The sequence below is a fragment of the Anser brachyrhynchus genome (genome assembly GCF_964034855.1).
Source record: "Anser brachyrhynchus genome assembly, chromosome: 4".
Taxonomy (NCBI): Eukaryota; Metazoa; Chordata; class Aves; order Anseriformes; family Anatidae; genus Anser; species Anser brachyrhynchus.
The window spans coordinates 26856996-26879287 of NC_137698.1; the positions used below are offsets into that span (position 1 = coordinate 26856996).

General features: G+C 57.2%; 1 protein-coding gene across 10 annotated transcripts; it reads right to left on the reverse strand.

Moving 5' to 3' along the window:
* Nucleotides 1-4585: 4585 nt before the first annotated feature.
* On the reverse strand, nt 4586-21788 carry LOC308194071 (maestro heat-like repeat-containing protein family member 2B). Of its 10 annotated transcripts, none has more exons than XM_080589438.1 (19): nt 17682-21788; nt 17410-17532; nt 16756-16911; nt 16401-16658; nt 16008-16087; nt 15461-15599; nt 15253-15345; nt 14420-14858; nt 13583-13695; nt 13342-13494; nt 12943-13097; nt 12550-12712; nt 12080-12267; nt 11015-11152; nt 10702-10813; nt 10353-10496; nt 9599-10078; nt 8976-9098; nt 4586-8741 (listed from the first exon to the last, which is right to left on the reverse strand). In XM_080589438.1, exons 3-19 carry the CDS (start codon nt 16909-16911, stop codon nt 8307-8309), a joined length of 3369 nt encoding a protein of 1122 aa, XP_080445564.1. In that variant the 5' UTR covers nt 17410-17532; nt 17682-21788; the 3' UTR covers nt 4586-8306. The 10 variants fall into 10 exon arrangements, with proteins under 10 accessions (XP_080445564.1, XP_080445569.1, XP_080445562.1 ...); XM_080589443.1 differs by having other exon boundaries at nt 4586-7839; nt 8018-8070; nt 8639-8741; nt 16756-21788; XM_080589436.1 differs by having other exon boundaries at nt 16756-20095; nt 20235-21788.
* Nucleotides 21789-22292: the final 504 nt, after the last annotated feature.

The following is a 22292-nucleotide window of genomic DNA, read 5'->3' on the forward strand; positions in this document are numbered from 1 at the left end:
CTCAGGGCTACTGGGGAGCCTCTGTTGGGCCCCAGTGCCAGAAAAACCTGTCTGCACTGCTCCAGATTTCCCTGAAATGCCTGGCAGGCTGCTCCCACCGCCTTCCAAGAGCACCATCTCACCTGGTCAGCTGTCAGGTCACGGGACACCTCTGCTATCAGCCGGTTCACGACACCGCACTGCAGGCGGCTGTCATCTCCCCACAAGACGCTCTCCAGCTCGCAGTAAGTCTGCGCTCTGTCACCCTGGGGACAGAGCACGACAGGGATCAGTTGCAGTTGCTTTGCCCTTCTTCCCAGGGAGCCGCCAGCTGCCCACCCCCGCTTGGCAGAGCCTAGGGACGTGCCGCTGGGGCTGGGAAGCTGCAATGGCAACACAAATCCCCTGGCCTCTAGGCTTTGGCACCCATGGGACCTTGGGACGGGGCCAGGGCAAATGACTGCTCCTTGGTTAGCTCCAGGCTGGGCCCTGCCCCGCGCCGGGGCTTCTGGACGAGGAAACCAAGAGGGCAGAGGTGCCGACAGGCACAGCTCCCCCTGCGGCACCCAGGGAACCCCACTGCATCATGGTGGGGTGCCCCCAGCTCACCTCCTCGTCTTGCAGACGCTCTAGCAGAGAAGTCACAACAGTGGCAAAGGTCGGGGCCGCTTCAGGGACAGGCCCCGTCACCCTGCCTCTGCTGTGGCGACGTCTACGTCTGGGCCGGCAGCCCACACAAGTAAAGAGACCTGGAAGGAAAGAACGGAGCAGGTGTCATTGGTGCTGCTGGCTGCAGGGGGCTGGAGCTGGTAGGGACAAGTATCTTGGCCAGTTTGGAGAGAAATCTCCGCAGGAGATGCAGCCCCGAGCAGCCTGCTGTGAAGGGTCCTGCTTCAGCCCCCAACCTCCCTCCCGCTGCCCCTCACCGCTAAGGGCTCTCAGCCTCTCCATCGCAGCAGGATGTCCCCAGATAGACACAATGCTCTCTCTGGGTCCTCCTCCTACAGGCCCCACAAGCAACTGGGCCACAGCTGGCACCCATGCCAGAGGGAAATAGGAGCCAGGCACTGTGACATCACCACCAGGGCCTGTTACCACACAGAGGGCCGTCCCTACCTCACCACTGAAGTAGACTTGAAGAGGAAACTTCTGCACTGAGATACATCGTGGCAAACCTACAGTATCATGGTCTGGTTGTCACCTTCCACCACTTCTCCACTGGGGTCACAGGATCACAGAATATCCTGAGTTGGAAGGGACCCACAAGGATCACTGAGTCCAACTCCTGAGTCTCAAAGGACCGCCCAAAAAGTCAGGCCCTGTGTCCAAGAGCGTTGTCCAAATGCTTCTTGAACTCTGGCAGGCTTGGTGCTGTGACCACTGCCCTGGGGAGCCTTTTCCAGAGCCCGACCACCGTCTTGGTGCAGAACGTTTTCCTCACACCCAGCCTGACCCTCCCCTGTCACAGAATCACAGAATCACGGAATGGTTGAGGTTGGAAGGGACCTCCAGGGATCCTCTAGTCCAATCGCCCTGCTCAAGCTGGGTCACCTAGAGCATGTCACAGAGGATCGCATCCAGGCAGGTTTTGAATATCTCTAAAGAAAGAGACTCTACGACCTCCCTGGGCATCCCCATTCCAGTGCTTAGCTCCATGCCATTCCCTCAGGTCCTGCCGCTGTCCCCAGAGAGCAGAGCTCAGCGCCTGCCCCTCTTGCGTTTGACTAACCTCTGTGTCTGCCTTATGCTGTTTTATGAAAAACAGTGTTGAGAAATGCACGTATGTATCCCAGATGCTTCCATTCTGCTTTTCACAAAAGAAAGGACATGAAGCTATACATACAGAACTGTATTAAAGTGTACACTGGAGCTTTGTGAAGTGTGCTGACTGATGTTTTTACTGGGGAGATGTTTCTCCAGGTATATGCCAGGTACATAAATCACTTTCCACTGCAAATAACTGATTTTTATAATTTTTCTGTAAAATGAAAATAGAAGCTGAGTAGCGTGAATTTGAGGTAGCTACTTACTGAATTATCAGCATGCTGTATTCCTAAACAGCAGTTTAAAGTCTTCCAGCTATACAAAAAAAAAAAAAAAAAAAAATCCTGAAATTAAAAAGGTAACTACTTCAGGAAGATAATGCTTATAATTAATACATTAATGAAAATAAACTTGGTAGGATATTTCTGTGATCTACTACTCTACCTTTCTTTAGGAAAGCACCAAACTCAATAAAATCAGAAGTCGAACGAACATATCTACATATACTGATACTGCATTGAACCCAAATAGAAATCTTTTCTTGTTGCAGTCAGCAAAACCAGGTTATCTTTCTGAAAGAAGAGTCTGATGGTAATTTTATATAAAAATGTTCTGGAAATAAATCACCAGAACTAGACTCCCATTCTTCATCATACTGATTTTTATGGTCCAAAGAGAAGGATGATAAGAGTGACGCTCTAGCCTGGTAGAGAGCATATTCATCTGAGATATGGAGGTCCCAGGCTTTCCTTTCGTGAATACTGAAGTGTTTTGCACAAAATGGAACAGCTTTGACAGAACAGATTGAGAAAGACTCTGAAGCTTTAAGTACCATTTCATACATTCTTCTCGTCCTCAAGTGTATGCTCAACCACGGATCACAACAAAAAAAAGAGTTCTTTCTAATATTCTTGATACCGCCACAGCGGCGCCACCAGCTCTGATGGGCTGAGAGGTGCCACTGGCTGCCTGGATTGGCCCGGTGGAGTCCTCCCGGTCCATTGGGGAACCATCTGGTACCATCCGGAACAGGCCAGAACCGGCTGTGCCTGGCCCGCCTCGAAGACAGTTAATTCCTGCTCAGTTGCAGTAGCAAGACTTTATTTTACAGTGCCAGTGTATCTAGTTAAAGAATGTTGTTTACTGGTGTATTCACAAATTAAAAAAGAAACAACACCAAGGTTTTTTATTTGTTTGTTTGTTTTCAGGAATTTGCACCGTAACATCCATCTTATGCACGGTAGTACTCTCACAATAGTGCAATAGAATTGCTTTTATTGTCATGTCCAACCTTTACTCTTCTTCCTAAACACACTCATCTTTTTGACTGGGGCATGAAAAGTACAGAATAAAAGTAATTCAGGAGGTTATATAAGATCTGTTAAAGCAGCAGGTATCAAATGGCTGTCTCACTTCACTTTCACTACTTCAGACGTAATTACTGCTGCTTAAGGGCGGACGGGCTGGAGTCAAATTTGCAGTCTAAATATTAAGAGTGGATGACGGCAACAATAAACACCTGTCAGCAGCTGCTTTCATATACTAAAAGAATCTGCTCGTGTCTGGTCAGAGTGATAAAACCATATGAGAGTTCACAAATTAACTGACTGTAAAAGGATTTGTCAGACCTGCTGGGCTTCTGAATTTATATATCATTTTGGAAAAATATTTGTAGCTACAGATTTGTGACTGTTGTAACAGGAAATCAAATCAGAGATAAGGAGAAAGGCAAGTATAAGGTTTTTTATCTACGTTTTATGCAACTGCCTCTACTTTTTGAACAGCGTATGCAGGACTTCCTAGTAAAGTACCTCACCTTCTGCTGACAAGGCAAGGAAAAGCGTGCAGCTTTGGGCGATAAGCGCACCTCTTACGTCATCAGCAGACACGTTTAGGATACTGTCATGTTAATGTATTGAAATTTCAGTAAGTATAGCTTTATATTTCTTCTGGCTTCTCTTGTCTTTCACTTCTAGCACTAGACATGTAAAAAAAGGCCCAGCAATCCCGCCAAGGAGCCAACCCGCTAAGTTTGTAAGCATCTGCCTCGGTAAGTTTCTTATCAAACACGCACATTGGGAACAAACGCCGACTCCACGCCACCGGGCCCTGGGGGACCCAAAGCCCCATCTTGGGGAGGGCTGGCGTGCTGTTACAGCGTGCCCTTACGGCGTGTTGTTACAGCGTGCCCTTATGGCGTGCTGTTACAGCGTGCCCTTATGACACCGGGGCCATGGGCTGCACCCGCCGTGCCACAGTGGCGCCGCAAGCTCTGATTCTCTGAGAGGTGTCTCCGGGTGCCCCGGTGGAGTCCTCCCGGTCCATTGGGGAACCGGCTGGCACCATCTGGAACAGGCCAGAACCGGCCGTGCTGGCTGTGCCCGGGGCAGCCCCAGCCTTGGCTCCCTCAGGGCCGCCCCTGCAGCCAGGCATGAGATCTATAATGGCAGAAAGCATTTCCATTTGGACCAGGCTGCCACCAGTAAGTGTTCTTGTGAGGGTGTGCTGCTGCGAATGAACAGCAGTCGTGCACTGGGCATCTGACGAGTTACAGCATGGGGACTGCACTCCCTGCCCATTTGTCTGCAAGGTCTTGAAGCTGTAGTGGGTTTATGTGGCAAGGTTTTGGCAGCAGGGGGCCATAGGGGTGGCTTCTGTGAGAAGAATCTAGAAGCTGCCCCTCGTTTGGTAAGGGCCCCGCTACTTATCAGAGCCGAACCAGTAAGTGATGTTGTTTGTGCTCTGTGAGAGCGTATTTAAGACGGGGGGGGGGGGGGGGGGGGGGGGGAAGAAAACTGCCACACAGCAGCTGGGAGAGAGAGAGGAATGAGAAGAATGAGAAACAGCCTTGCAGGCGCCAAGGTCAGTGAAGAAGGAGGGGGAGAGGTGCTCCAGGCGCCGGAGCAGAAGTCCCCTGCGGCCTGTGGTGAGGACCATGGTGAAGCAGGCTGTCCCCCTGCAGCCCATGGAGTACCACAGTGGAGCAGGGTTCCACGCTGCAGCCCGTGGAGGAGACCACGGTGGAGCAGGTGGACCTGCACTGACAGAGGCTGCGGCCTGTGGAGGACCCCCACCAGAGCAGATTCTGGGCCAGACCTGTAGCCCGTGGAGAGAAGACCACGCAGGAGCAGGGACTCTGGCAGGAGCTGCTGCCCATGGGGGATCCAGGTTGAAGCAGTTTGCTCCTGAGGGATGGACCCCGTGGTACGGACCCATATCTGGAGCAGTTCTTGAAGAGCTGCTGCCTGTGGGCAGCCCACGCCGGATCAGTTTGGGAAGGACTCCACAGCACAGGGGACGAGAGTGACCGAGAAGGAGCAGTGGAGATGAAGTGCCATAGACTGACCACAACCCCCATTCCCCTGTTCCCCTGCGCCGCTCACGGGGAGGAGGTGGAAGAGGGTGGACGGTGGGGAAGGCATCTTTGGTTTCTTTCCTTTGTTTCTCGCTTCTCTAGCTTGTTAGTAATAGGCAAAAAATCTTACTGTCTCCCTACTCTGTTTTGCCCGTCACGATAATTGTTGAGCAATCTCCCTGTCCTTATCTCAATCCTCAAGCCCTTTGCATAGTATTTTCTCCCTGTTCCTCTCTGAGGAGGGGGAGTGAGAGAGCGGTTGTGGTGGAGCTCAGCCACCCATCCGAGTAAAACCACCACAGAAGCGTTTGTTGAGAACTACTTTTGAGAGCAGTTTTCCAAAGATGCCCAAGATGAGTTCCTGTAATGTGCAAAGTGTGAAAAGGGCTCTTTAGTGAAACCTGGGGGAAAAAGTTAAGATCCAGGTTATAGTAGTATACGTTCTTACGAAATGTACACATTGAGGACAGGGGTGGCAAGCAGTTTCTTCTTAAGGGAAGAGAGTTTTGTAGAAACAAATTTGGAGAGGTTTGTCAAGAAAAAAACCTTGGGGACACAGCGTAATAGCAAGATGGAAAGGTGCTCAAGAAATGTTTCACAGTATTACTGCAGATTCACAGAGGTCAATATCTTTGTAATGTTTGCAGCAAGGGGAAATTTATAATGTTGTGTTCGTAAGGTACCCATAAAGCACCAGCTTTTTTACCACTGAGAACTCATGTAAGCATTATGAGACGTCTGCACTATTATTTTGTTTACCAGTTACTTTATTCATCAAGGATCTTAGGAGATGCCGACTGGAGCCCTCCTAATAACAGTTTTATGCCACAGGAATTTTCAACGTTTGAATGAAAGCCGTATTACAAACACTTGGTAAGAAATGTTTCTCCTAATGCCCTTCTAGCTGTATGGGAGTCGTATGTTTCTGTCAAGCTTACAGCTTAGGAAAGCCAAGGATTGCAGTAACTGTAGTAGAACCTCTGAGCTGGTATCCTATAGGAAAGCTCTGGTAGAGGCCTTGTTAAACTTTCTACTGCTCGTTATGATTCTGTTACACAACAGAAATTTTTGAGAAAGGGAAGAAAATAGTCCAAATTTTTTTTGAAAGCTGTTTTGGCCATAAAACAAAGTAAGAGCAAGGGACCTGCACAGGAGATCCAGTGTTTAGGAATAAAATGACAAGAGAGTCACAGAATCATAGCATGGTGGAGACTGGAAGGGACCTTAAAGCCCATCCAACACCCTGCCATGGGCAGGGATACCTCCCACCAGACCAGGTTACCCAAAGCCCCATCCAGCCTGGCCTTCAGCACCTCCAGGGATAGGGCATGCACAGCTTCTCTGGGCAGCCTGTTCCTGTGTGTCACCACTGTCTGTGTAAAGAACTTCTTCCCAGTGCCTAATCTAAATCTACCCTGTTTCTCCACAGCTGAGGTGCAAGCCTGCAGGGAGGAAGAGACTGTCTTTGCACTGCAGGGGCTGTTCAGCCATTTCATCCATGTGCTCCTCTCTGTCTTTCCAGGTCGCTACTGGCAATGAGTTGGCATACGACGATGGCGTGCTTGGTGCAAGCTTGGTGCTTGAACTTCTCCACATGCGTCACGTGAACTTGACTTCCTCTGGCTGCCCAGATCGCTATAAACCACCTCAAGCTTGGCTCACTCCCTAAGGTACAGGATACATCTCTCCCACTTCTTGGTTAGTGCTTAGGTAACGCGATTATTGCTTAGGTAGCACATAGAAAAGCACCCCAGGTGCCCAAACAGATGTCGAGCCCCACTACTGCGCTTCGGATGTTACCATAACTCCCTACTTCGCCACAGGACACGAGGAGGGCTGGCGTAACATTACGGCATGCTGTAACGGTGCTGCGGCCATGGGCTCCACCCGCCCTGCCACAGTGGCGCCGCAAGCTCTGATTCTCTGAGAGGTGTCTCCGGGTGCCCCGGTGGAGTCCTCCCGGTCCATTGGGGAACCGGCTGGCACCATCTGGAACAGGCCAGAACCGACCGTGCAGGCTGTGCCCGGGGCAGCCCCAGCCTTGGCTCCCTCAGGGCCGCTCCTGCAGCCCCCCGCAACCCAGCCCTCGCGCCCTGCCCCCAACGTGGGGTGGGAGGACGGGGCAGGGGGACGGGAGCAGGCCTCAGCCCAGAGGCGCTGAGCAGCGGCGGTGCGCTGGGCCCTGCCCCGCTCTCCCCTCGCCCAGCCTGGCTGTGGCTGCCGTCAGGCAGCTGAGGCACTCCGTCCCCCGGCATCGCACGTGCTGGCTGCTCCCCTCCCAGCCTCGTCCTGCACAGGGCTGGAAACGGTTCCGATCCCATCCCATCCCTGAGGACTGGGGTGAGGCCGACCTGCCCACAGTGCCCAGGTCTCTCTCCTGGCCCACCTTGACGACAGGAGCGACGTTTGCTTTCTCCCAGTCCTCAGCAGCCTCTCCTGATCGCGGTGACATTTGAAGGATAATCCTGGGAGGCCTCACGGTGAGGTCTGCCAACTCCTTCAGAAGCCATTTGTGCATCCTGCCAGGCCTCGCCCCACAGGCTCCAGCGTGCCCCCCCTGGCCCTGGGAAAAAGACCCTTTGTCCACAGTGGTGAGGCCACGTTGAGTTGTATTTCCCCAAGTACACAGCGGTGAGACCACGTGCGGAATTTTATTGCCCACAGTGTGCCACAGTCACGGAGGGCTTTGTCTGCCGCCTGCCACGCTCGGGTGTCCTCAGTGCTGCTCAGGCCTTGGAAAGCTGCAACAAGACAGAAAGAGCTGTGAGCAGCCAGCCCAGGCAGCTGTCCCCCCTGCCACCCTGGAGCTGCTCCCCCCTGGCTGGCCGGCCCCTGGTGCCGGGCATTTGCCGGGCTGCTTCTGGGCTCTGACCTCTGCCCAGACCCACGGATCCGGAGCTCAGCCCCACGTGAACCGACCTGCTATCTGACGGAGCCTCAATTCCTTCTTCTTCTTCTCGCCAGGATGTCATCTAAAGTACAGAGCAAAGAGGCAAACATCAGAGCACTGCTCCACAGCCCTGGCTTCCCGCCCTGCCCTACGGCTGGGACACATACTTGGGGAGCCACTGTGCAAGGCTCTAAATATCACAACTTGATGGTTGCTAAAGCTTTTTAAGGAACTCGGAGGCAGGTTGCAATGAAAAGCCCTGTGTCCCTGTCTACCCCATCTTGAGCCCATGGTACACAGCACGGTGGGTGCTGTGGCTCAGCCTCCGGAGCAGGCCCCGGCAAGGATGAACCAGCAAGCTGGTGCCTGGCAGGCTGCGGGGGGCAGGCTGGACTCGCTGCCCACCACGCTGCCTGCACCTCCCCGGGACGGGGCAGCGAGCCAATCTGAGCATCGCCCCGTGAGGGGCCCGGCCACTCTGCTAGCGCCAGCTGTGTGGTGCTTCTCCTGCACACAGGCCAAGCTCTGAGCAACCCTGTCTGCCCTGTTCTGCAAAGGCAGGGCCCAGAGGAAAGAGGAAAGAGAAAGCAGAGGCCCCTCCAGCTCTCTGGTCGGGAAAGGGAGTGGTAAGTTCCAGTGCGGGCTCTCACCAAGGATTTCGACGGCCGATGTGTGCAGCCTCTGACCGTTCTCTAGGCAGCCTCTCCTGGCTATGGTGTGGAGCCTGTCCAACATGGCGGGGGCGTATCTGGCCTAGGGAAAGACAGGAAGGCACAAGTTCATGTGGGTCCGAGAAGATGCCTTCTGTTGACCCTCAGCCAGCTGGCTGGGTGGGCTGCAGGGGGAAGGTGAGAGGCAGCGGGTGGCCAGGAGGGATGGCCATGTCCCAGTCCCGGCCAGCCCAGCATGCGTCACCGCACACTCCCCTCTGGGAGCCAGGGCAGGGCCGCAGGGCCCTGATGTCTCGCCGGAGCACAGCTTACTTACCAGGTGACTGCAGACCTCATACTGCAGCTCGTTTGCACCCAGCCTCTTGGAGAGATCGATGATCTCCTGCACCCGACTCAGCCCCATAAATGGAGCACAGAGACTGAAGGTGATCTTGCACATCTGAAAAAGAGAGTTGTGCCGTCATTCCTCCTCCACCAGAGTGTCTGGGGCCTACCCAGGGAGCTCGTCCAGCTGTGTGCTGCTGAGCTCCACCTGGGCGGGGGGCTGCCCGAGGGGCACTCGCTGGCAGGGGAATGCACTGGCGGCAGCAGAGGGGACCTGCTCCATCCCTTAGGCCGGCACCCGACCCAGTCCTGATGCCTGGCGGCCGGATCCGTGGGCTTGCTCCCCACTGCCCTCTCCCAGGGGAGCACCGGCTCCGGGAGGAAAAGGCAGGCACAGAGGCACGTGGCCAGAAAAAGGACCAGAGGCCTGAGATGGTCCTGCCAGCGATGCTGGTAAGACTGCCCTGGGCAGCACAGCGGAAGGCTCGGTGAACACTTTTAGGAGGGATCTGCAGAGACGCCCAGCAGCTGCTGAGCAGGCCGGAGTGGCAGAACGCCTCGGCCGTGGCCGCGCAGCTTTCTGTGGCTTTGGGAGTAAGCTGCAAGGGCACTTACGCTAGCAACTGCAAAGTCGGGATCCCGGAGGTGCAGGAGAAGGCTGACCCATGTTTCTGCCACTTCTCCGGCGAAGAACGACCGCTTGATCGAGGCTGAGGAGGCCAGGACTGAATAGAGGCGGAAGGCCGAGTAGCGAAGGTACTCTAGTTCCTGCAACCCAGAAACCCGTTTGTCAGCTGGGTAACGAGGCCAAAGCAGACATTCAGCCAGCAGAGGCCATCCACGCGGCGCGTGCAGGCCCCTGCCCACCCCCCACTTCTCAGACCAGCGGCAGAAAGAGTTGGGTTCACTCACAGACTCGAAGAACATCTTGGTGGACCTGGCGATGGCTTCAAAGGCCGATCCCAAGTTCACTGCCTGCAGCACCCTCACGAACTCAGCTAGCGCCACCATGCTTTCTGCAACCACCTCGGGGCAGGCAATGTCCGCCAGGCTCTGTTGCAGCACCTGTACAACAGGTCTCCTGTGCTTTCGCACCTGCAAAGCCAAAGACACGCACAGACTTAGGGCTCTTCCTGCCTCAAAGAGCTGCTCTTTACGTGGCTGACAGGTCTGTTACGAAGCATTGTTACTCTGACATTTTGCACCAAATTTTCCCTTGGCAGCCCTGCTGGCATCAGGGGAAGGAGCGTGGCCTTAGGAAAGAGCCCTGTTTTTGCCTTTGCCGCTCTGTCCAGGCTCTCGAAGCAGCTCTCCCCCGGGGTCTTGCTAGGGAGGGGCTCCAGTCAGAGCACAGGAAAATCCGTCTCACCTCCATGGGCACACTGCTGACTGCGTTGCCCAGAGCTCTCACTGCCATCTGCCTTATGGTGCTGCTTCGGTGCTGTGCTTTCTCAGTGAAGACCCTGAGAATCTTCAGGACGTTCCTCCCCTCGATAGGCGGGTCATTCATCAGCTACAATAGAGCAACACATCCACGAGAGTCAGGACACAACCTCAGCCCAGGCACAGCACACAAACAGGGTTCGAACAAAGGAGCTTCCATCCGAGTCTCGATGGCGACGCTTTCTTCTGATCTCTTCCCACAGAAAGAGGCAGCCCAAGCAGCAATACCTTTAAGAAAAGCCCTCTGGAGCCCTCCTGCCCTCCTAGTGCCTCACCTCAGCAAAGAAAGCCATGGCCGTCAGCTGCAGGTTTGCTGATGGGCAGTCCAGCCACTGGGAGAAGCTCTCAATCAGCTCCTGTGAGATGAGCTGCGCACGGACCAGGACTCTGCACAAAGAGCACAAGAGGCAACGCCTGGTCAGGCGGGAAGGCTGCAGGCTGCCACCCCGGACTTCCCCTCCTCCAGCACAGGCGCTGTTCTGTCCTGCAGCAGAGCTCCCCGAGCACGCAGGAAAGGTCCCCGCCAGCCGTTGCCCTGGACGCAGCCACCCAGAGGAAGGTGGTGAGATGCTGCCTTGGGGCTCTCACCTCGTCAGGAGGCACATGCCCTCGGCATGAGTGTGGGGGCTCTCCAGCATCGCCGACATTTTTTGCATCCAGGACGGCGTCAGCCAGTTCTTCTGAGTGCATTTGCTCAGCACTGACATAAGAGTTTCGCAAAAAGGCCTGGTGAAAGAACAAGAGCCAGAGGAGTCTCAGATCACAGCAGCATTCCGGAGGGGAAGACTTAGCAGAGCAAGAATGCTCAGCAGCTTTACGAGCCGGTTCTTCACTCATCCCAAGTTCCATCGAGGGAGAGGCAACTGAAGCAACGCTGTGTAGCCGCCAAGTCTGTAAAGCTGGCAAAAAAACAACTGTCTTTCTTAGACCTGGCAATGCCCCAAGCCACTTACAGAAGGACAAAACCCAGGGCCCCCAGGCTCAATCGATGCCAGGCACCCACAGCCCTCCCTACGGGCCCTTGCTGCCAGCACGTTGCGCAGAGGGACTTGCAGGCTACAGACGGCCCCAGCTTTCTCCTGCCCTTGAGGAGCGGGAGCAGGGGCAGAGCGCGGTGCTACAAAGAATTCCCGGGATGGGGCCCCCCAGCTGGGCCTTAAGGGGAGGAAAGAGCACCCTGCGGCAAAGTGCCCTGTTATGTTGTGGGGGGACTGACCTGACCACTCGAACCTCCGCAGGGAGGCAGCACCGCCTGAGTGCAATGGTTGGTGCACCCTGACAGGCCATGAATTACACCGGCAGGGCCTCTAGGGCAGGAAAGCACATCTGCCTGTGGTCAGAGCTGGGCCACAAACCCTACGAGGATGTGGCAGCTGTGCTCGTGCTCCCTGGAAGTCACCGCGCAGGAAGACCCTCAGCACACAGACATCTCTACCGTAAGGAAAACAAACTTTGGACAAGCCATCATGCAATAATTACAGCCTGCCCGAGCGAAAAACAGAGAAAAGAAACCCCAAACAAACGGGGATGGGAGGAAAAAAACAAATCTGCAGCCTCAAGTGGCCTCATGCCTAGGAAGCAGGACAGGAAACAAACAAACATGCTTGCCTAGGCAATTCCAGGCCCCCCTTCCCTGCTCCTCCCGCTCCTGACCTGCGCACGTTGTCCTCTCGCCGCTGATCCTCAGAGAGCCCTCTCCAGGGGCTGAGGGGCGCAAACAGCATCTCTTCCCCCAGTGCCTCGCTGACCTGCAGCAGGAGCCCAGGGAGGAGGGAGGGAAGCAAGCTCTGGACCCCCTTCTCGGCCTGCACAGACACCACTTCTGAGATGGCACAGGCGACCTACAGGGAAATTAGACCGAGAACCACCTGTTAAACAAGAGCTTTGCCACCAGCCCCGGCCCCCTGGCTGCCTGGGGCACTTTTACTGCCTGCACGTCCCGTATCCGTGACAGCCTTGCAGCCTGGGAGCAGCGGCTGTCCCGGCCGTCCCGAACTGCTAACGCGGAGACGCCCCAGCACAGCGTCCTGGCAGTGTCCAGAGACGTTTGCAAAGGGCACCCAACGCCTTTGCCTCGGACTTTGTGTGGGGGAGCAGACGCAAAGCCCTGCCACTGAACGTACAGTCAAGGACTCCGGAGAAGGCTGGTGGTCCTCCAGCCTGCGACTGGACGAGCTGGGCTCGGAGCTGTCGTCTCCCACTCTCTTCAGCTTCTCGGATAAGCGCCTCAGCACACAGATGCCAATGCTGTCTTTCCCCAGAGTCCTCCACAGCTCCAGTGTGTTTCTGCAAAGGAGAAGATGTGCAACCATGAGCCCATATGCTCTGTTACCTGTGATGCCTTCACCTCATTCTTCTTCAGCAGCTGGGCTGAAGATGCCCGGTTCCTACCAGCGATACGAGCACACCTCAGACATTTTGGTGTAGGAAAAGGAGCTGCTGCTTCACTTGGATCACCCTAGTGGAGACAAGCTACGGCTCTCTGACCCCAGCAAGAAAGGGAGTAGTGCATATACCTGTCCATAGGCACAAACTTCTGGATGATGACATCCGTCGTGAGCTCCTCGTGATAGCGGGCCAGGATCAGCACCGCATCGTGCACAAAGTACATGAACGAGGTCTGCAGCATGGACCATGTGCAGGTGTGCAGGATGGAGAGGACTCCTGGCACCTGAAAGAAGCAGGGGAGAAGGAATGTCTTGGTACGTCCTTGCTTCTGCGGGGACATGGACGTTCAGCCCATGAGCCACGCCTGCTCCCTTGCCACGCTTTCAAGCTTTAAGGCGAAATTTCACCCCTACCACCTTGCCCAAGCCCTGGCTCTGCACCGAGAGCTTCTTTAGCACACAAACGGCAAGATGTGTGGTGCGACAGCCAAAACGAGAAAGTCCACGTCGCGGAAAAATGTCTCTTACGTCTGGAAGAATGTCCTTTCCACATATTTTCACGAAGGTGATCATCCAGTTCCCTGCAGCACGCACACGTCTTCCTCTGGCACGCCGGAAGGTCTCCTTGATGGCCATCATGAAGTCCGTGGCCTGTTCTTTGGGGAAGTTTTTGCAAACGATCTGGAAAGAAACAAGAAACAGGAGAGATCCTGTCACGGCTCTGCTCCAGCTCTTCAGAACTTAATGCAAACTTGAGGGCACTCTTTACCTTTCCAATTTTGACAGAGGTCTGGAGCTGCTGAGATGCGGCGATCTGATTACTCAGCCCCTCACACCAGCTCGCAGGGTCGTCTGTCTCGAACACCCTGTTCGTGGCCTTGGCTGGAACGAGCATGGGGAGAAAAGGGGAGTCACACTTAGGGAAACTGAACTTCCGTTCCCGGGCTTTGCTGAAGGGGGACCAGAAGCCAGGGTAGTTAGTCTTTAACTCGGTGCAGCGGGATGTCCCTTGCCAGGTTCTGCAGCTGACAAGCTGGCGGTGCTTGTTTCAGGGGCTGCAGGCCTCTGCTCCCTGCAGCTGCCTCTCCTCCTGCCACACAGGCCACCAGCGTCTCTGGGAGGCCCACACTCTACTCTGCGCAGACAGATGCTGCTCGGTGAAAAGGTGGTAAGAACTGCCTTCGACGTGATTTCCCGGGGGGTTGGTTGGTGCCCCATCCAGCAGCTTCCTTCAGTACAGAGAGTGTTTCTCAAGGGGCTGGAAAGGGGTTGAACCAAAATCCATCGCCTCACGCTCTGGGCCTGCAGCTCAGCTCCCTCCTTCCTAACGCTCCTCACTTGAGGGGTCTACGTCCTGCTGTCAGCAGCGGGGGATGGCCCTGAGTGCCCCCGGCTGCAGGAAACGCTGCTGGCAGGTGGGACTGGGTGGTCCTCTGCCAGGATCCCTCCCCAGGTGGCTGGGGAGGTGGAGGACGAACAGGGTGGGGAGAGGACAGCAGCCGAGCACCGTGCCTCTCCTTTCCCTCCTGGCAGCAGGGCCCAGCCCCTGGGAGCCTGGTAGGGCCAGGCGGGGCACAGAGGGCCGGCAGGCGCCTGCTCTACTCACCTTGGATGTGGAGAAGGGAGCTGAGGCAGGTAGCGGCCAGCTGGCGGGAGCTGGTCACGGGGTCATAGGTCAGAGGCCCCAGCAATCCCGCCAAGGAGCCAAACGGCACGTAGGCACATCTTGTCTGCATGGGGGAGAGGAAGAACAAAGGCTGTAGGCGGCCCCAGCGCCCCCTTGCATCTCCCACCCGTGCCCCACTCAAGCCAGGACTGGGCAGAGGGGCCACCCCATAGTGCTGGGGGACCCGAAAGCCCGTGCACAGCTGGGCAGAGCTCCCCTTCCAGGCCCCAGTGGTTCCAGGGAGCAGGGGCACACGGTGGGCATCCTTACTCACCTGGAAAGTGACTCCATCTCTGCAATCCGCCAGCAGCTGGGCGTAGACCTGCAGGGCCCTCTTGCGCTCCCACGGATTGTCCGAGGAGAGCCGGAGCCACAGTACCTGGGGCAGAACAGCTCTGTCTCACAGGGGGCATCTTTCCCTTCCCGCCATCCCTCTCCATTTCCCTCCCTTCCTGGCACTTTTCCTGAGGGCCTGCCCCGCGGCCCCACCGAGTGGGCACTGGCACTGCTGCCTGCACTGCCCCACTCTCTTCAGACACACCTGCCCCCACCCAGGAGCTTTTTCATGCAGCCATCTCCTTGCTCCAGCCGGCCAAGGGATGCCTCTTGGCTCTCCCCCCTGCAGGGCCCATTTCTTTGCCTCCCTGAGGTCACAGTGACCTGGCATGGCAGCAGGAGGTTCCTGCTCCTCTGCTAATTCGCCAGGGGCCCCAGATCTCGGTCCCCACTACTGACAGGAGGGATGCTTTCCCCACCGCCCCATGGATACTCACGTGGACGATGTCTACGAAGACGACAGTGGTTGGCTTTGTCTTGAGCAGGACTGCCATGAGCCGGCCCAGAGCCTTCGTGGCCATGTGCAGAGACTGGAAGCAGAGGAGAGGGACAGAGATGCGGTATCACGGTTGCTGCCAGCGCACAGGTTGTGCTGGGGGGTGGGGTCCTGACCAAGATGTGGGCAGGGAAGGGACAGCAAGGTACCTGTAGCTGCAGCAATGCCACCTCCGCGTTCCCTATCTCCTCCATCTGCTCATCCGCTGAAGGAAGTGGCAGAATGGACTGGCAGCAGTCAGACAGCAGGCTGCAAATTTCCTTCCTGCTAAAAGAGATCTTCAGCTTGCTGGCAAGGGGAAAAAGGAAGAGAAAAAAAAAAGAAGAGTTACTAGCGCTCTCCAGAGACGGTCAAATGGCATCTGGTCTTGTCCTCATCGACCGCCCCAAATCCAACCAGCCTAGCCTGTGGCGGTGAGTGCTGCCTTCAGCTCCAGCAGCTGCTCTCTCCTCCCCGGCAGCAAATACCCCCCAGCTCCAAAGTGAGGGAGACCCTGGGGCTCCTTATCTTCCCTGCCAGATGGCAGGAGGACCAGAGCCTTTCTCCCCGCCCAGAACCTTCCCTACAGGTCACTGGGCACAACAGACCAGCCCTCCCTCTTGTAGATGCTGCTCCTCTTCCCCTACCCCCTTTGGGAGTTCCCCAACAGGACGAACGTCATCCCGCCTCACAGCCCCCGCAGCTCCTCGCTCTTACCTCCACTGCTCCAGGGCCAGAATCACCTTCAGGTGCAGTGACGATGCCGGGAAGTCCCAGAGAGTCTTCCTCATCAAGTTCTGCAAGTCCCAGAGAGAAATTTGCAAAGTGGGCATTGGGCATAGGAGAGCTCTTGCACCCTGCCCAGAGACGGGCGCTACTACCAGACACTGGCTCCATCACTCCTGCAGCTCCCACAGAGGCGCTGCAGGATGTAGCAGCTCCCCAGCGGCTGCCCAGCCATGGCCACTGACTGCCAGCACCCAACGGCCCCACCAGCTGGGGACATGGCTCTAGGAGCTCAGGAGCTCCCACTCAGCTGAGGGAGACCTTCATGCCTCATGGCATGGCCCAAAACTCCCCTGCAAGACAGCTCTGGCTCTGGGCACTCACCTGCAGGATCAGCAGCAGCTTGTGCTGCAGGACGGGATCAAAGCTGCCGAAGTTACCCACAGCTTGGATGGCACAACCGACCTCGGTGATGCTCTGCACCAGGGCGAGATTTTTCTCCAAGTTCTGAGGCCCAGCAGAGAAGAAAACACTTTGAACTGGATGAAGGTCCGCGGGCTGCAAGAGGAACATGTGCACGTGGGGGAAATCTAGGGGAAGGGCTTGGATCTTCATGCTGGGACAAACTGTTTCTTGGGGGACCTTTTGAAAGAGACGGCCCATCTCAGTATGCCCTAGCGCGGAGGGACTGGAGCTGGGGCACCCAGCATCCCTGCCCCTGCACGCCCCGAGCTCTCACCTGGCTACTGGAGATGTAGAGCAGCAGGATGTTGCCCACGATGTCTGCCTCCACGTGGGCGAGCAGTTGTTCCTTGGAGGCACGCAGTGCCATGCTGCTGTAGGTGAGCATGGCAGCATTGCAAGTGGCCTGAGCTCTCCTGCTGGCCCGGGTCATCTGCGTTGGTAAAGATGCTGTGAGACGTCTGCCCGATGGCCCCCCACACCCCACGATGCCCCTTGGGCTCCCGAGGCAGGAGCTGCCCTGCCCCTGCACCAGCTTCTTATTTCCCCGGGCACGTCCTGGCAGCTCCTCAAGCTGCTCCCCCAGCTCTCTGTGAGCTCTGGGGCCAGGAGTTGTTCCGAGCCCGCAGGCCGGGCTCTCGCATGGGGCTGGGCCGGAAGGGCGCAGCCTCTGTCACGCTGCATTTCGGTCAGGGGAACAGGGCTGTGTGCAAGCAGCCGCTGCAGCTCGGATCCACGAGGCACAAAACCCCATCCTCTCCGAAGACACCCCACGGGCCCCAGCTGCGGGGGGTCCCCTTCGAAGCGCAGGTCTCGAGGGGCTCTTACACTAGGGGCAACCTAAATGCAGCTGCCATGATTTGGCCGCTACTGGTGCAGAAGTGAAAAGAAGGTGGAAGAAAGCCAATGAGTGAAACCCCAAACGCTTCACCTTCTTGCGTCTGGAAGCCCCAAAACACTGGGCGTTGCACAGTGTGGCAGCAAACGTTGTGAAGGTCTCCAAGGCCAGGCGGAAGTGGCTGTCGGCGGCTTGGCAGACAAGAGAAATGATTCCCTGCAACAAAAGACCGAGGGACAGTTGGCACAGGCCCAGACGTTCAGTCACGGCCAGCCACAGTGGCAGGCAGCGATGAGGAGATGGAAAAGGCCTGGAGCAGGGCCGGAAGAAGCCCTTTCCCCCAGGGACAGACCAGGGAAACTCACCTGGGCCTCAGATGGCTCCTCAGGTTTTGCTTTCTTCAGATGTTGCAGCAGCTTCTCTTGGACGTGTGGGAGTTCCTGACAAGCTCCCAGCGTTGTCCCAAGAGCCTTGTACAGGAAAGCCTGGAAGGGAAAAAGCCGAGCCCGAGATGCAGCAACAGCGTGGCATGCTGGAACGGGGCCAGACCAGGACAGGCCCCAGCGCACGGGGAGCAGCCGAGACCGGACGCAGGGATGGGCTTTAGCCAGCCCCGCTCAGCACGGAGGGAAAGGCCGCTGGGGGGCAAGGGCTGGGGAAGCAGCGCAGAGCACCGCCTGCAGCCCCAGCCCCGCAGGCGGGCGCCCCGTGGCTGCGCTGCCAGGGGAGAGCCGGGCGGGGAACTGACCTTCTCCCCAGAGCCGCTGGGAGAGCTGTCCAGCCGCTGGCTCAGCTCACAGCTCAGGCGCTTGATCCAGGCGTCGTCCTTGATGGTTTCCAGTGATGCCCTCAGGAACTACAGGAGAGAACAGGAGAGGAAGCGAATGTTTCTTTGCCTTTTGCCAGGGCCGTTTCCCACATTCCCAGGTCCCGGGAACCTGCTGGGGGAGAGCTGCCTGGAAGGACAGTCCCTCGCCCCACCTCACCACAACCCTCCCTCCTTTAACCCGCCTGCGCTCTTCTCCTTTGACACCCCTTTGGCTCAGGACAAGCAGGAAGAGGCAGTGCCAAGGCACACGGCCACGCCAGAGTGGCATTAAATGAGGGCATTCGCGTTCAGCTGTGGCCCGTGTGGGGAGAGACTCCTCTAGGCAGGCAGGCACCTTCTGCAGGAGGAGGCGCAGGGTGCCTGGGAAACGCCCCTGCCACCTGGGAAATGCCACCTCTATATGCTATGCCTCCCAAGGCTGCCGTACCTTCAGCAGATGGCGCTCCCACTCTGCAGAGTCTGGGATGTTCTCGTTTTCTCCTAGAAAGTAGGAAGAAGAAAAAAGCCCTTGCTTGGGATCAAGCCACAAAAGAAGAGCTGCTGCAAACCCGGCCTGGCCCAGGGAACCTGGTGGCTGCACCCCCTCCAGAGGCAGCCTTCCTGTCCCTCCCCACAAGCACCGTCCCAGCAGGGACATGGAGGTGCCACCAAGACCAGCATGCTGTCCGAGGGGATGGCAAGGGCCCCATCCATGCGCCGGGACGAATGGGTCGCTGTGGGACCACTCCCCCCCCCCCCCAGCTTCAGTGCTGGCTCCCTGGAAGGGAAACGGCAGCAGAACAAGCACTGGGCAACAGGCAACGATTTCCCTTAGCCATGCTGGGAAGCTGACTTGTCATGCCCTCCCCTCCCTCCCCTGCCTCTCCATCCCCACCAGCACTTTACCCTTGAGGTACTGCAGCAGCAGGGGAATCTCGGTGTTCCACAGGGCCCCCACAGCTCCATGGATCCTGCTGTGGAGGCTCTGCATCACCAGCAAGGCAGCAGCTTGGAGTTCACTGCCCGCAAAAGGAGACCCCGCCACCACCTGTGTACAGAGAGCACAGAGAAGCAGGGTCACTTCTGCCGCAAGACCTGCGGCTTCTCCCATGAAGGAAGCAGCTCGGCGCTACCCCGGCTGCCAAGGAGCAGCTGATGGCTGCGCCCATCGTGCTTCAGCCACGGGAAGGGAACGGGGTCCCCAGGTGGCACACTCAGGACACGCTGCTCCCTCCCCAGGGCTCCTGACACCAGCCTCTAAAGCATCGCTGCCCCGGCCTCTCTGGACATCGCTGCCCTGTCCAGAAAAGCTCTTTCTTTCCCCAGGGCCCCACTACTCACCAGCAGGCGAGCCAGCAAGGTATGTGGCGTCAGCGTTGTCTCTGCGGGGAGAAAGAAATGCTGGGTGAGATGCCAAGCCACACTGTGCCCTGCCACTCTGACGTCCCTGCAGGACGCAGACACAGAGGTCAGCAGAGCTCATTGGGGGAGTTTCTACTCCTACCTTGCAACAGGGAGTTGAGGACATCGGGATCCAGCTCTTGATGCTCACGCGCTGCTGTTAACTCATTTCTCTCAGCCAGGGCTCGGAGACAGCGGGAGAGGGGGATCAGCATGCCCGTGTACTTGGCCGGCAACACATATATCAGCAGCCTCGGCCACAGGAGCTGTATGTAGGCAATGAGACAATTCAGCCCATCAGCATTTCTGCCTCAGCTCAGAGATGGAGAGGATGGTGTGCATCTCCCTGAGCCCTGGGCACTTCAGAGCACACTGGGGGGGAGCTTTCGGGTGTGCAAAGGGGTCTAGGAACAAACGGCCTGAAGGAGAGGAGCAGCAGCCGCAGGACAGAGTATGACTTACTTTGGCCATCCCTCTCACAGAGATGTCCAGTGACCCCAGGACGTCCATGCACAGCCCTTGTAGACCTCCTTCTTCCTGGGCTTCTTGGGCAGACAGGAGTCCTGCAGCCTGCAAGACAATGTTGGGAACCCCCCGGTTGCTCTCAGTTCCTGACCCAGAAGGCTCAGGCGTGGCCCCGCCAGTGCTCCCATGCCAGCCTCCTGGCAGCGCAGATCTCCCAAGGGAAGATGTTGCACACTGGCCTTACCCTTCTGCTCGAGCTCTGGCTGAACTCGCTGAAGATGTATCCCACAGCGTCCCACGCTGAACAGCTCTGGGCATTGGCACTGAGCAGCTCCCTGATGAAGTGCAGAACTGCCCTCCTCACCTGCCAGGGGTCAATTGTGGTTATGATTTTCCTGCTCCGAAGCCAAAGGGAAGCCACCTGCTCACCGGGGCAGCCCTTCCGGCCTGCATAGAGACAGCGAGGATGTAGGAGAAGCCTTTTCTCCTGAGGTCAGGGCACGCTTTAGCACCAGGCCGTGCATTTTCCCTGCACAGCACGGGGACACGGGGACCTGCCCATGCTGGCAGCGGCATCACCTCTCGCCATCAGCCCTCCAGTAACCAAGGAGCGGGGAAATGGTTGTCTAGGTCAGAGCCCTTCCAGTACAGTCTTGCCAGGCTCTGCCCTGCGGGAAAAGGTTTCTCTACCACCCCGACGGCATAGTCCCTTCCCAAAGCAGCTCACCCGGGTGCTGGGGTCCCTGCACACACACTTGACAGCCTCCACGACCTGGGGCAGCTTCTCTGTCATCGCGGGCTCTGCAAGAGATACAGCGAGGCATGCGTGGAGGCACAGCCCAGAGGGCGGAAGAGAGCCCTCAAAGCCCTGACCCCGCAGTACTGACCGTCACAGCGTGCCAGAGCACCGAGCAGACCCAGGGCTGCCACGCGCCCGGCCTCCCTCTCGTGGCTCAGCTGGGACTCCAGGAACAGGATCGTCTCCTCTGGGCAGATCCGAGCTGTGGGGAGGAAATCCCATCCTGCATTAGCAAGCAGCTTACACCCATTCCTGAGCTTTGGGAGAGAGCTGCCGGGACACCACGGGGCATCGCCACATCTCCTCTCCTTACCTTGCAGCAGGATGCACTGGGTCAGCTCTGCCTTATGGTCCTGGCTGTGCTCTTTGGTGTCGTCAGTGAGCTGTGGGAACAAGGTCCATTGGAGAAAGTCACATCGGCATCAAGAGGGACCGAAAAGGAACGGCGCTGCCAGCTCTCATCTCCCTGGGCACTCGTGGGAAGAGGACCCCCAGCCAAAACCCAGCCCACCCCACAGCGTCCACAGGGACACACGCACAGGTCTGGAGCACCCAGGAGCCACCCAGGAGCCAAGGCTGAGCAGCCTTCAAAGTCTCGGGGCTCTGGAGTCCTCCCGAGGCTCAGCCAAGAGGTAATTGCTGTGGCTGCGTGGGTGCAGGCTCCCCTTACCTCGTTGTACACGACACTGCTGATGGCAAGACACTTGCCCTTGGGGATGAGGGTCTGAACTTGCTCCAAGGCCTCCAGGAAATAAATGAGGCTCTGCAAGAGAACAAGAGAGGAAGAAAGGGCCAAAGCCATGTCAAGCCACTTGCGAATGGAGAAACTGTGCGCAGCTGAGGTCAGGGGAGTCCCCAGTGCTCCTGCACAGGGCTTCCTGTTCACCCTCCCCTCACGGCAGCACTAGGAGTCTCTTCTCTGAACAGAGCCTTCTTTTGGCAATGTTTCCAGGTATTTCCTACCCATCAGGCCTCTTACCCCCCGCCCCCCCCCGCCCCCCCCAGTCAGATACAACTGGACATGGCCCTGCACCTTAGAACAGAGCTCCCCATGCAAACAGCCCCCACGGAGGTGGTAGCAAAGCCTCTCAGCTCCCAGAGATGGGCCCCACTGACTCTCGGCTCCCTCCTGGCCCCATCACGGTTGCTCTTCTTTTGCCTGAAGAGCCCAGGGAGCCTCAGATCTCCATTGATCTCCCTGTTCCATCTTTCTCTAAGGGGAGCTCCCTGGCTCCTCCCTGCATGCCACAGATCCCCGAGCCCTCGTGCCACTCGCACAGACCCCACGTCCGTGCCAGGCCCTGTGCCACACCTCACCTTGGTCACCCTGGAGGTGTCTTGGACCGTTCGATACTGGTGCAGGAGCCAGAGGAGCTGCTCCCAGACCTGCTCCCGGTGCTCCTCCTTGTGCAGGAGGATGCACATCAGTGGAGTCATGGCCCTGATGACGGCCTGCTTGTCCTGGAGAGGAACCGGGGAGGCCCAGCGTCAAAGGCTGAAGGT

Bases quoted from the DNA above. Each gene is read 5' to 3' on its own strand.
- LOC308194071 (XM_080589436.1), bottom strand. From the start codon at position 16,911: ATGACCCGGGCCAGCAGGAGAGCTCAGGCCACTTGCAATGCTGCCATG. The intron at 13,098-13,341 runs GTAAGAGACATT...TGCTTCTTTCAG, and splicing joins GAAAGGACATTCTTCCAGAC to GTGCCAGGAGTCCTCTCCAT. The intron at 10,079-10,352 runs GTGAGACGGATT...TTGGCTTTGCAG, and splicing joins TCAGCAGTGTGCCCATGGAG to GTGCGAAAGCACAGGAGACC.